This window comes from Protomyctophum bolini (genome assembly GCF_963924005.1).
Source record: "Protomyctophum bolini genome assembly, chromosome: 3".
Taxonomy (NCBI): domain Eukaryota; kingdom Metazoa; phylum Chordata; class Actinopteri; order Myctophiformes; family Myctophidae; genus Protomyctophum; species Protomyctophum bolini.
This window is the reverse complement of record NC_137864.1, coordinates 50,995,069-51,008,268: the sequence shown is the minus strand read 5'-3', so window position 1 is coordinate 51,008,268 and position 13,200 is coordinate 50,995,069. Positions and strand designations below refer to the sequence as shown.

Below are 13,200 nucleotides of genomic sequence, written 5' to 3'. Positions count from 1 at the left end.
AGACTCCATATATGGAGCTGGCCTGTGCTTTATGTTCTCTGGGCATGCCTGACGAAGAACTCCATATACAGTATGGGCATAAATGGGACCCATATAGCCTAATAACTGGGTGGGGCATACATGTGTCAAACTTGCATCGTTCCACGCTCAAGTTCATGTTAAAATATGGTGCCAGTAAATATGTAAAGTGCAGTATATATTAGCCAGTAAATATAACCAGTAAGACTCGCAAACGCGGGAAGCGAACGCAGCTGAGACCCTGCAGATCATGTCTGTCTGTCTGTCTGTGTGTCTGTCCCGCTGTTACTGTATATGTGGACCTGGCCCCTTTTGTGCCCATATATGGAGCTGAGTGATTGCTGATGCAACACACTCCATATTTGGACGTATAGCGGGACAGACACACACAGACAGACAGACAGACAGACAGACAGACAGACAGACACACACACAGACAGACAGACATGATCTGCTAGGTCTCATAGTAAGTGCTCACTGCGTTCGCAATAACGTGTACGACATCCAGTGATTCAGATAACTGTGACATTGCGAATATTTTATGTTTGGAAATGAATACATTTTGTTTTTTCTTCTTTTCGTGTCTTCGTGAAGCATGTGGTTAGAGGACAGTTTCACAGTACTTTACACTACTTTACACAGTACTTTACACTACTTTACACAGTACTTTACAGTCCATTATTATCGAACTCTGACAGATCTTTTGAGATGCATTTTGTTAAGGCTCGAGATGAAAAATAAAGGAGTGAAGTGACTCATTTTCTTTATATTATAATTTTTATCCCAGCCCTAGACATTGTACTGCTATTGCTATGTGAACATAATGTATATCCAAATACAGCATAGAATGTCCACTTCCAGCCAAACATCATAATAATCTTCTACCATGTGCCATTTCAGAGTTCTCAGCAGCCAAAGACGGTTTGAGGCCACCAAGTACAGCAGTATGTTTACACGCATGCTGCATTGTACAGGCCCATATTTTGATAATGCAATTTATTTTTTAATCTTTTTTCTTTTTACAATTACACTCGACAACCTCAGGTTTAACTTGTTATATAGCATGAATATGTCGCTATAGTAGAACCTAGACTAGAGGTGTTTGAAACATTCAAATGTGTCTCACGCTAATAGTCGTTTTCAGACAAGGGTACACATGGAGAACAAGCTTTATTTATCTGTTGATATCTACATAACAAAATATGTTATCAATTCAGTTAATTTTTTCCATGAATCCAGACATTTTCTTTCGATACATTTCGTGTTCATATAGGTCCAACAGAGAATTAAAAGAAAATAAAATTAAATGAAATGAATGGGTGGTCAATGGTGGCATAGGTTAGCTCAGTTCTTGGGCAGACTGGTTGGCACAGATAGAGTTGGGAGATTCACCAGTAAATATATAATTGCAGTAAATAGATTTTTATTACAAAACATATACATTAAAGGACCACTTCACCACTTTTCAACCTATCTTCATATAATAGGTCCTCACTAATAATCATGATAAAATGGCATGATTCTTTTCTACTCAGTCTTTGTCTCATAGGAGGGCGTGGCGTGGCTGCATGTACCCACTGCCGTTTTAAGAACCTTCCGCCTCTGATGTATTGTAAAGTGCTTTCAATTCAGTATATTATTATGAAATAAGTATAAGGAGAACATTTGTGAGGCATAATGGGAACGTTTCACAGAACCTAAATTAAATAGAAAGCTGTGATAGATGACCACCCAACACTAAGCAGTCACGGTGACCTTAGGCCTTAGTGCAAGGAGCAATTGGAGGGAGTGACTGCCACAGAAGGAATGTTGCCGATATGATGGATTAGTTTCTAAACCGTCAACATTCAGTTTTTATCTCTCATCACTGATGACCTATACTGACCCTACAAAGCCCAAAAGTGCGGAAACTACCGCAAACTCACTGACTGCAATGCTCTCTTACTAGTCAGACTCTCAGAGCTGCTCTTGAGAAGCAGTGCGCTCAGTCGAGTGGGCGGGCTCTATGGGCTGGAAACTACCTGTCTACCTGCCTCTCTGACTACCTGTCTGCCTGCCTCTCTGTCTACCTGCCTCTCTGACTACCTGTCTACCTGCCTCTCTGACTACCTGTCTACCTGCCTCTCTGACTACCTGTCTACCTGCCTCTCTGACTACCTGTCTACCTGCCTCTCTGTCTACCTGCCTCTCTGACTACCTGTCTGCCTGCCTCTCTGTCTACCTGCCTCTCTGACTACCTGTCTACCTGCCTCTCTGACTACCTGTCTACCTGCCTCTCTGACTACCTGTCTACCTGCCTCTCTGACTACCTGTCTACCTGCCTCTCTGACTACCTGCCTCTCTGACTACCTGTGTGTGTGTGTGTGTGTGTGTGTGTGTGTGTACGTGTACGTGCGCGCGTGCGTGCGTGCGGGGAGTGGTCACAGCTCCCAGTAGGTATTTTCTCAGTCACAGAGCATGCCCATACTCGTCGAACAGTCGTACTGATCCTATAAAGTGATCACTGCTACTGTCTATTGTTAACAGTCGAATCGGGTGCACAGCTAGGGTCAGTTCAGTTATAACTGGACCGACAGTCTTGCGAAGCAGAACTTTCTCTACAAACTCAACCAGACTGTAAACGGCACCACATTCTGCTCAACTAGACAGCACCACATTCTGCTCAACCAGACTGTAGACAGCACCACATTCTGCTCAACCAGACAGCACCACATTCTCCTCCCTCTGAAGCTAAAGGTAATCTTTTCATTTGTTTTTATTTTCCATTGGTTTTGACTTCCAAGTTTTGACTAAGTTTTTGCAGCGAGTTTGCCAGTTTTAATTTAGTTTCAACGGCTGTATTATTTTAGTTTGTATTGCGCTTTTTTTTTTTTTTTTTAAGAAAAACTAAATAAATTATACATTGCTGACAAAACTAAAGAGCCGTGAAAATCTTCTCTTATGGAGGGGGTCATTGGCACTCTTCAAACGGGGGTCTGCGGGGGCTAATAAGTGTCAAGTTGGGGGTCCTTCCTGTTCAGCGTCCACGCTGCAGAATAATAATAATAATAATAACTATCTTCTCCTGTAGAAGATGATGCTGGTGTTATTCCTGAGCGTGGCGTCCTGCCTGCAGGTGGCAGCACAGACAGACTACAATCAGCTGTCAGCAGCTGGCCTGAAGAGCTACGTGGACACAGCTCTGGTTAGAGCCAACCAAGAGCTCTCATCAAATGGACATCTTAACTTCTACAAGATGGGTGATGCTTCTAAAGTGGTGAGTGACTGAGTGTCGATATATGTGACTAAATGTGACTGAGGGACTGTCATAGCTTCAAATTGACATATTGGTTGTTCAGTTTGACCCAGCAGTTTTGGAGATATGGCTTATAGAGTAATGTCTGGCAGAGAAACAGCAAGTTGAGAAAACAGGCTTGAAAGGTTCACTTCTGTGGACTCTAACATTACACCTATAGCTACATGTTTAAGCATTTATTTCATATTTACATGTTGATTTCAGCTCTGACACTTAATTATTTCAGGCCATAGAAGGGCAGTGATTTAAAGTAACTAAGTACTGTACATAAGTACAACTTTGATGTATTTGTACTACTTGAGTATTTCCAATTTCGAGAGGCAAATATTGTATTTTTCTGATGCATCCAAAACACCTGAACTTTTAACATTCAGTAGGTTTTCTTCTGGGGTTTTCTGGCTCAAACTAGTGCTCTGATTGGCCTGTGTGTGGACTGTGAGTCCTCAAATCCCATATAGGAATTTGCGCACACACACGAATCTACTTTAATTTCCTTTAATTTCATTTAATGGAGTTGTGTTGACTTGTTGTCTTGCAGACCAGGTCCTGGGTGAATATTGATGTGCGTTTAAAGACCACCAAATGCAACAAACGGACCCAGCACAGACATCGCCCTGAATGTCCATTCAAACGGGTTGGTCACTTTACATTCACTATATGCAACTAAATGGGTGGAGTTGTCCTTTAAACATGTGTATTCCTTTTCACAACATTAATACGGGTCTGTCTGTCCGTCTGTCTGTCTGTCTGTCCGTCTGTCCGTCTGTCCGTCTGTCCCTCTGTCTGTCTGTCTGTCTGTCTGTCAGAACGAGGTTACATGTCGTGTGTGTGGGCCGGCTGGAAGACAACCAACGTTCATCGACTGTGTTCAGATAAGATACCAGAACGCGGTAAATATCTCATGTTTTGTTAAGTATTCGTTCACGAAATACTTCACTCTATGGGATGTTTCCCTTGCGGAGCAAAGGGCAGAAACTTCAGTCATGAACTCCCACAGCACATATAGCTCCTAAATATGTACTGTGGGTTTAAGAGCGATGACGTAGACGCCCTGCTTCTCGAAGCGTCTAGTCTGCGTCTACGTCATGCGCGCTCATTCGCTTTCTTCTGCCGAGCTGTAAGGACAGACTTCTGTTAATAGAGTCAAGTGTTTAGGGCAATTTATACCTTGAAAATCGGACAAGAGTGCAACTCGAGTACCGTGAGGTTCCCTGATACTTGAACTTTCTTCAGACAGAATTCTTCGCAAAGAAACTCTGCAGAAACAAAGCTCCTAGAACGGTTAAAACCTAAGTTCTAAAATAAAACAATTCGAAAAGACCGCCCTTTTCAGAATAGGAAGCTAACATCAACTACAGCTAGCGCCGTTGGCGTTAGCTTACAGCTAGCGCCGCTTAGCATTAGCTTAGCAAGGCACTAACTTCCTATTGATAGCTATCTACAGTTAGCATAGCTCGAGTCTCACTAAGGTGCTATCTTCCTAGCTCGCTCGGTTTACTAGCCAGCGCTAGCATAGCACCTTCAGCGTTAAAACTAGGCGGTGTTTTACGGTGCCCCTAAGACCGTTTTCGCCAGCCTAGTTTTCACTTAGAGACTCCACGTCAAGTTAGCTAGTGTTCACCGAGGCCCATACAGCCCTTTGTTCGCTAGTCTACCTTCACGTTAGCTAGTTGGTGTTGACTAGGCCTGTAAGCCAGTTTTCGCTAGTTCAGCTTCAACTAAAACTACGCGGCCAATAAGCCAACTAGTAAATTAGCTTTCTCTACGTTCGCGGCTAGTAGGCCCTTTCACAGAGTCAGCTAATTCCAGCTTCCTTCACGTTCCGGCTATTAGCCCTCACACGAAGCCAGCTAACTCGCGGTCCCCTTCTCCACGGAAATTCCCCGGGGAAGGAGACCGCAGCAGCAGCAGCGATACGCCGCTGAAGAGGCCTCTCTACCCCAGAAAAGGAGAAAGAAAAGCCTCAGAAGTTAGCTAGTGTTCACCGAGGCCCATACAGCCCTTTGTTCGCTAGTCTACCTTCACGTTAGCTAGCTGGTGTTGACTAGGCCTCTAAGCCAGTTTTCGCTAGTTCAGCTTCAACTAAAACTACGCGGCCAATAAGCCAACTAGTAAATTAGCTTTCTCTACGTTCGCGGCTAGTAGGCCTTTTCACAGAGTCAGCTAATTCCAGCTTCCTTCACGTTCCGGCTATTAGCCCTCACACGAAGCCAGCTAACTCGCGGTCCCCTTCTCCACGGAAATTCCCCGGGGAAGGAGACCGCAGCAGCAGCGAGACGCCGCCGAAGAGGCTTCTCTACCCCAGAAGAGAGAAAGAAAAGCCTCAGAAGTGGTGCGCCGTGGCGGGATGCGGCAACAACACTGGCCGTAGCTAACACGTACCACCCCATAAGGTGCCGCGTGCTAGCTCGGCTAAACCATGAGAGGCCTGTGCCGCGCACGCTAGCGGGGAGCTAACTAGCTTTCGCTGCGTAGAGTCAACGGACCTAACACCCACGGCTCTACTAGCTTATAGCTAACGTTGCTAACAAAGAAACGGGTCAACCCACTCCCCGAGAGTAGTGGTCTCGAACCACAAGCCAAACGTTTCAGTGGGAATGTACAAGCACTTCTGCCCCTGTACAAACCCCTCAAACATGGTGAATGTGCATGATTATGTCACAAATGAAATGTGTATGTTTTTTACCTCAATAAAAAAGTAACACGAAAATCTCACTCTACCCACTGCTTCCCCCAACATTACAAGGTATGTACATTGTGAAGCTAGGTTTGTTTAGCTGTTTAGCTAACAATTAAAAGAGGTCGGGATTAACAACCTCGTTGGATGGTCGCTGCCATCCTAGCTTGTTTAGCATTCTAGTTAGGCTGCTTTCAGGGTGGACGACGGACACAGAGGACGCCCCGGGACCGCTGGCCGCTGCTCTCCGCCCTACAAACGTTTCAGAGGGAATGTACATGCAGTGCTGCCACTGTACAAAACCCTCAAACGTTGTTAAAATGTGCATAATTATGTCACAATGTGTATGTTTTTTACTTCAAAGAGTAACACAAAAACAAAAACACAGGAACAACTTGAAACTTGACGACCTGAAGAAGGGCACAAGCCCATTGTGGGGACTATAACCCGCCTCTGGGACAGTATTTTACTGTCCCAGGCCCGGGAGGTCACGCCCAATTATTTTTTCAATTGATTGAAAAATGAACGGGCTGTCAATGATATCTAATGCCTCTACACGCCTAGGCCACTAGAGTGCACCAGAGCCTCACAGACAGAACCTTTCCCTAGAACGGGGGCTTCTCTTCTCTCCTCCCTTCAGGGGTCCGAGTTAGAGGGTAGTGGTCACGGACCTCACCCTCAAACCACAGACTCTAAAAGACGTTTCAAAGCCGAAAATGGTGCATGCTACTAGCCTCTGTACCCTTTTCTGCATTTGTTGTTAATGTGTATTCTCTGTATTTTTTATAAAATAAAATTATACAATGAAACAAAAAACACTAATACGACTTGAAACGACCTGAAGACCATACGTGGGCCATACGTGGGGAATAACCACGCTCTGTGACAGTATTATACTGTCACAGGCCGCGTACTCTACGCCCAATTATTTTCTCACCTACAATGAAAGAATAACGGCGCTTGTCTCTAGCAGGTAATGCCTCTACGCGCCTAGGCCACTAGAGTGCACCACAATGCCTCAGAGATAGTCGCCACAGACAGCACTGTTTAAAGCAACTATCTCTCATTTTCTCATCTAAAGGAAGAGAAACACTTGCCCCCATGCGCTCAAATCGCTAGAGGGCACCAAAGCCTCACGGACAGAATCCCCTGGAACAAAAGGGGCTCCCTGTTGTCATCAAGCTCAGTGCTAGATACTGGGAACTCCCCATGATCATGCGCACTATAGCAGAGGGCTAAAGGCTCCAATTAGCCTAAATAAAACCGCCCACTCTCGAAGGAATCATCTTCTCGAGAGCAGACGGAGAGGCGAGGCACATTCTAATGGAGGAAATCAATTCCTTCCTGCAGAAAGACGCCATCTCAGAGAGGTCCCTGTCAACCAGTCTCTCAACGGGTTCCCCGCTATTTTCTGGTGAAAAGACAGGGGGCGGGCTTCGCCCATTCAAACCTCAGAGCCCCGAATCGATTTAGATGACTTTGGCTCCAAAATGCTGACACCGCCAGTCCTACTAAGCTTACTCCGCGAAGGGGACTGGCGCACGTTCGGACTGTCCCTGAGTCTGAGAGTCTCTGTGAAGGTTACAGCCATGGCTATAAGCTCCACTATGACAACAGGACATTCGCCTAGCAACATTAGACGAATGGCCCCTGTGAGCAGACTCGCCACAGGAGGCGCCACTAAACACTCAACAGGAGTGCTCAGCCACCTCCACTCTCAGGTTTCAAGTAAACCAGGAGAAGAGCGTGCTAACTCCGAAACAGCCCGAAAGAAAAGTCTATAGACTCCATCGGTATAACGCCAGACTCAATCTCTCCCACGACTCACCCGAGCCAAGAGGGGATAGAGGCGATAATACAGTCCGAGGCATCATTCAAGAGGTATCGCACGATTACTCTTCATGCACGCCTCCGGATGGCGAGGCTTTTAGCCTCAGTGGCTCACATATTCCGCCTAAACAGGCTGAATATGAGACCTTTTCAACGGTGGGTAAATGCTGTACGCATACCCATGAACCGTTGATAATAAAGTCCACGGCATCATTCAAGAGGGATCGTTCGATTCCTTTTCATGCATGCCTCCGGAGGGCGGGGCTTATGGCCCCAGGGGTTCACATAGTCCGCCTAGCCAGGCTAAATGTGAAACCTTTTCAACGGTGGATGAATGCTTTATGCATACCCATGCACCGTCGCCACTAGAGGGTAACAGTGACGTCACAATGCGTGCTAGCACTGAAATGGTGGGCGGACAGACGAGCCCTCTCAGAGGGCGTCCCTATGGGCAGACCTCTGACCAGGAAAGTCGTCACCACAGACGCCAGCATGTCTGGCTGGGGAGCCACATTGGAGGGCGCTACAGCCAGAGGGCTGTGGACAGAACAACTACGGTCCTGCCACATCAATTATCTGGAGCTGATGGCGGTGTTCCTCGCACTGAGGAGCTTCGAACCGCGCGTCCAAGGTTGTCACGTCCTGGTCAGGACAGACAACATGACAACGATGTGCTACATCAACAAGCAAGGGGGGCTCAGGTTCCCCCGCTTGCACCAACTGGCTCAGAAACGCACGTTGTGGTGCAACACTCGTCTCTTGTCCATTACAGCGTGCCACGTCCCGGGTGTTCTAAACACAGGGGCGGACCTGCTGTCCAGGGGAGACCTCCGATACGCAGACTGGTCACTATACAACCCCAGGTAGCGAACCAGATCTGGTGCAGGTTCGGAGCACCCGAGGTAGACCTGTTCGCCTCAGAGCAGGACACGAAGTGTCCTCTCTTCTTCGCCATGAGAGGACCATCAACATTGGGACTAGACGCTCTAGCTCACCAATGGCCCAGGTCCCTTCTCTACGCCTTCCCTCCACTGAGTCTCATTCTTCACACTCTGGACAGAGTGAGTACTCAGGGTCTGACACTACTCCTAGTAGCACCAGCCTGGGGCGATAGCTCCCCTCCTCTACAGACAACCATGGCAGCTCCCTCTACGAGCGGAACCCCTCACGCAAGCAAGAGGAGAGATCTTCCACCCTTTCCCCAAGGACCTAGACCTATGGGTCTGGCCCATGAGAGGGCAATGCTGACTGAAACCGGCCTCCCTCTGAATGTTGTTGCAACAATTCAGAGGGCCAGAGCCCAGTCAACAGCGTTACACTACGACACAGCCTGGAGTGTGTTCGAGCAGTGGTGCTTAGAACGACCTAACCAGGTTATCCCTTTCCAAGCTTCAATAGTCGACATTCTGACATTCCTGCAGGAGTTCCCGGACAGAGGTCTAGGCATCTCCTCAGTGAAAACCCACCTGTCAGCCATCTCGGCTTGCCACGTGGGCATTGACAACCAGACGGTATCATAGAGTGAAGTATTTCGCTCACTCTACTTACAAAACCTTGGTTTCTAAAGAAACCTCTTCGATTTGCAAGAGTAAAGTGACAAATGCCCACATTATTATATGGGCATTTGACTTCACAATGACTTCACAATGATATGTAACCTTTTCATCAGGTAATGCAACTTCACCACCAGTCATTCTCCGCTAGTAAGACAGTTTGTGAAAGGCGTACGCAGGGACTGTAGGGTCAACAGGCCCCTGGTCCCCTCCTGGGATCTGTCCCTATAGTACTCAGGGCTCTAACCAATGAGCCCTTCAAGCCACTGCAGACGGCTGACCTAAAGTTTCTTACTCTTAAGACAGCCCTCCTAGTCGCTCTGACGACCGCTAAGAGGGTCAGCGATCTACATGCACTTTCGACCACTCCAGAGTGCATGTGATTCGACGACAGGTCAACCAAGGTCACCATCAAAGCAAACCCAGCCTTCTTACCAAAGAACGCTTTCTCGGTCTGCGTACCGGTGGACCTACAGTTTTTCCACCCTCCCCCCTTCGCCACGGAAGAGGACAGGAGGCTGAACCGCCTTTGTCCAGTGAGAGCGCTCCGCGCCTACATGGACAGGACAGGCCCCTACAGGATAGGTCATCAACTGTTCATATCCTGGGGTGAAAGAACCAGGGGAAAACCTGTCACCAAAGTCGCTATCTCTAGCGTATCCTGGGGTACCAGGACCAAAGGAAAGCCCGTCACAACGGTCAGTATCTCCAATTGGATAGTGCAAACCATCCGCCTGGCTTATACTAGTCAGGGAGTGGAGCCCCCACAAGCGCTGAGAGCTCACTCCACAAGAGGCATGGCAGCATCATGGGCACTCTGCAAGGGAGTCCCAATCCAAGAGGTCTGTACCGGTCTGGTCCTCTCCCTCAACATTTGCCACATACTATAACCTAGACGTGGCAGCGCCCTCTGTGGCGCACACAGTGTTGGGAGCTGCCGCTCCATAATGGACCTATTAGGCCATTAAACCATGTGTAATCACATAAGTCTAGATGCCCTGGATATACCAGGCCTACATTAAGCATCTACACTGGGAATGTATAGGTCAGCCCGAGGCTACTACCATTCTCCACCGGGACCGGGCTATCAACCAGAGGTTCTCCAGCCCTCTTTTAGGTTACCATATAGCCCTGAACACACTTGACTAAATTCAAGACACGGGAGTTCATAAGGTCCCATAGAGTGAAGTATTTCGTGAACGAATACTTAACAAAACGAAGAGGTTTCTTTAGAAACCAAGGTTTTGTAAGTAGAGTGAGCGAAATACTTCACTCGAAACACCCTTCTGTCTTGGCCCGGCAGAAGAAAGGTGTACGAATGAGCGCGCATGACGTAGACGCAGACTAGACGCTTCGAGAAGCAGGGCGTCTACGTCATCGCTCTTAAACCCACAGTACATATTTAGGAGCTATATGTGCTGTGGGAGTTCATGACTGAAGTTTCTGCCCTTTGCTCCGCAAGGGAAACATCCCATAGAGTGAAGTATTTCGCTCACTCTACTTACAAAACCTTGGTTTCTAAAGAAACCTCTTCGTTTCTACTGTCTGTCTGTCTGAAAAAGCGACGAAACATTTGCTTGATTGGTGTTTGGTACGTGTTGTGAACTAGGCCTATAAGACATGTTAATTCTGCTAACAATGCACTGAAAAGTGTCTTAACACATTATTTGTCTTCCAGCGTTTTGCGACTTGGGACCAGGGCTGTATCCAGCCGCAGCCGCCATGCATCATTGGTCTCATACACATGGCAGAGACGACGGCCACTCCCTGAAAACAGCACCCTGAAAATCCACCTGTTCAGAACAGCCTTCCTGAGGTCACTTTGATTTCAACTTGTTACTTTTACTGCAGCTATTGCCATTAATTAATCTTTGTTATTATTTTTCTGTTTTTTGGGTGCCTGGAACAACATATTTTCAGACGGGGGTCGGCGGCCAATTACATATATTTTTTGGGGGTCCTTGACATGAAATAGTTTGAGAACCACTGACACTGTATTTCAGAAAACTGAAATACCCGTTTGCACACATCTCACCAACACCTACAGCATGTCCTGACATGACACATCTCACCACCCTGTGTTGGGCTTTGGGCAGGGTCCAGACTCCATATATGGAGTGTGGACAGGGCCCCTACCCAGACTCCATATATGGAGTCTGGACAGGGCCCCTACCCAGACTCCATATATGGAGCTGGCCTGTGCTTTATGTTCTCTGGGCATGCCTGACGAAGAACTCCATATACAGTATGGGCATAAATGGGACCCATATAGCCTAATAACTGGGTGGGGCATACATGTGTCAAACTTGCATCGTTCCACGCTCAAGTTCATGTTAAAATATGGTGCCAGTAAATATGTAAAGTGCAGTATATATTAGCCAGTAAATATAACCAGTAAGACTCGCAAACGCGGGAAGCGAACGCAGCTGAGACCCTGCAGATCATGTCTGTCTGTCTGTCTGTGTGTCTGTCCCGCTGTTACTGTATATGTGGACCTGGCCCCTTTTGTGCCCATATATGGAGCTGAGTGATTGCTGATGCAACACACTCCATATTTGGACGTATAGCGGGACAGACACACACAGACAGACAGACAGACACACACACACACAGACAGACAGACATGATCTGCTAGGTCTCATAGTAAGTGCTCACTGCGTTCGCAATAACGTGTACGACATCCAGTGATTCAGATAACTGTGACATTGCGAATATTTTATGTTTGGAAATGAATACATTTTGTTTTTCTTCTTTTCGTGTCTTCGTGAAGCATGTGGTTAGAGGACAGTTTCACAGTACTTTACACTACTTTACACAGTACTTTACACTACTTTACACAGTACTTTACACTACTTTACACAGTACTTTACAGTCCATTATTATCGAACTCTGACAGATCTTTTGAGATGCATTTTGTTAAGGCTCGAGATGAAAAATAAAGGAGTGAAGTGACTCATTTTCTTTATATTATAATTTTTATCCCAGCCCTAGACATTGTACTGCTATTGCTATGTGAACATAATGTATATCCAAATACAGCATAGAATGTCCACTTCCAGCCAAACATCATAATAATCTTCTACCATGTGCCATTTCAGAGTTCTCAGCAGCCAAAGACGGTTTGAGGCCACCAAGTACAGCAGTATGTTTACACGCATGCTGCATTGTACAGGCCCATATTTTGATAATGCAATTTTTCTTTTTTTATCTTTTTCTTTTTACAATTACACTTGACAACCTCAGGTTTAACTTGTTATATAGCATGAATATGTCGCTATAGTAGAACCTAGACTAGAGGTGTTTGAAACATTCAAATGTGTCTCACGCTAATAGTCGTTTTCAGACAAGGGTACACATGGAGAACAAGCTTTATTTATCTGTTGATATCTACATAACAAAATATGTTATCAATTCAGTTAATTTTTTACATGAATCCAGACATTTTCTTTCGATACATTTCGTGTTCATATAGGTCCAACAGAGAATTAAAATAAAATAAAATGAAATTAAATGAATGGGTGGTCAATGGTGGCATAGGTTAGCTCAGTTCTTGGGCAGACTGGTTGGCACAGATAGAGTTGGGAGATTCACCAGTAAATATATAATTGCCATGAGAAATGTATGCTACAGCTGTGTCAGAATTCTTGCTATTGAAATATTAAGTATGATAACTATGACTATTATGTAACAACTTGGGTGAGGTTGCCACCATGTGGTGCAGAGAAGAACAGCAACATTAAAATGATTCAGCAATATCATTTTTTACAACATACCAAATTGCCTCTCCACATTAGATCTGCCGAGTCAATTATTGGGGCTTTTAAATC

General features: G+C 46.1%; 1 protein-coding gene across 1 annotated transcript; it reads left to right on the top strand.

Annotated features, from left to right (window-relative positions):
- Nucleotides 1–2,631: 2,631 nt before the first annotated feature.
- LOC308313094 (cystatin-like protein) lies at nucleotides 2,632–12,330 on the top strand. Its single transcript, XM_080760003.1, has 5 exons — nucleotides 2,632–2,754; nucleotides 3,089–3,274; nucleotides 3,852–3,947; nucleotides 4,120–4,203; nucleotides 11,052–12,330. Exons 2-5 carry the CDS (start codon nucleotides 3,092–3,094, stop codon nucleotides 11,142–11,144), a joined length of 456 nt encoding a protein of 151 aa, XP_080616129.1. The 5' UTR covers nucleotides 2,632–2,754; nucleotides 3,089–3,091; the 3' UTR covers nucleotides 11,145–12,330.
- The last annotated feature ends 870 nt before the right edge of the window (nucleotides 12,331–13,200 follow it).

Excerpts from the sequence above, each read along its gene's own strand:
- LOC308313094 (XM_080760003.1), top strand. The coding sequence starts at position 3,092 with ATGATGCTGGTGTTATTCCTGAGCGTGGCGTCCTGCCTGCAGGTGGCA. Across the intron at positions 3,275-3,851 it reads TGGGTGATGCTTCTAAAGTG|ACCAGGTCCTGGGTGAATAT; the intron begins GTGAGTGACTGA and ends GTTGTCTTGCAG. Across the intron at positions 4,204-11,051 it reads AGATAAGATACCAGAACGCG|CGTTTTGCGACTTGGGACCA; the intron begins GTAAATATCTCA and ends TTTGTCTTCCAG.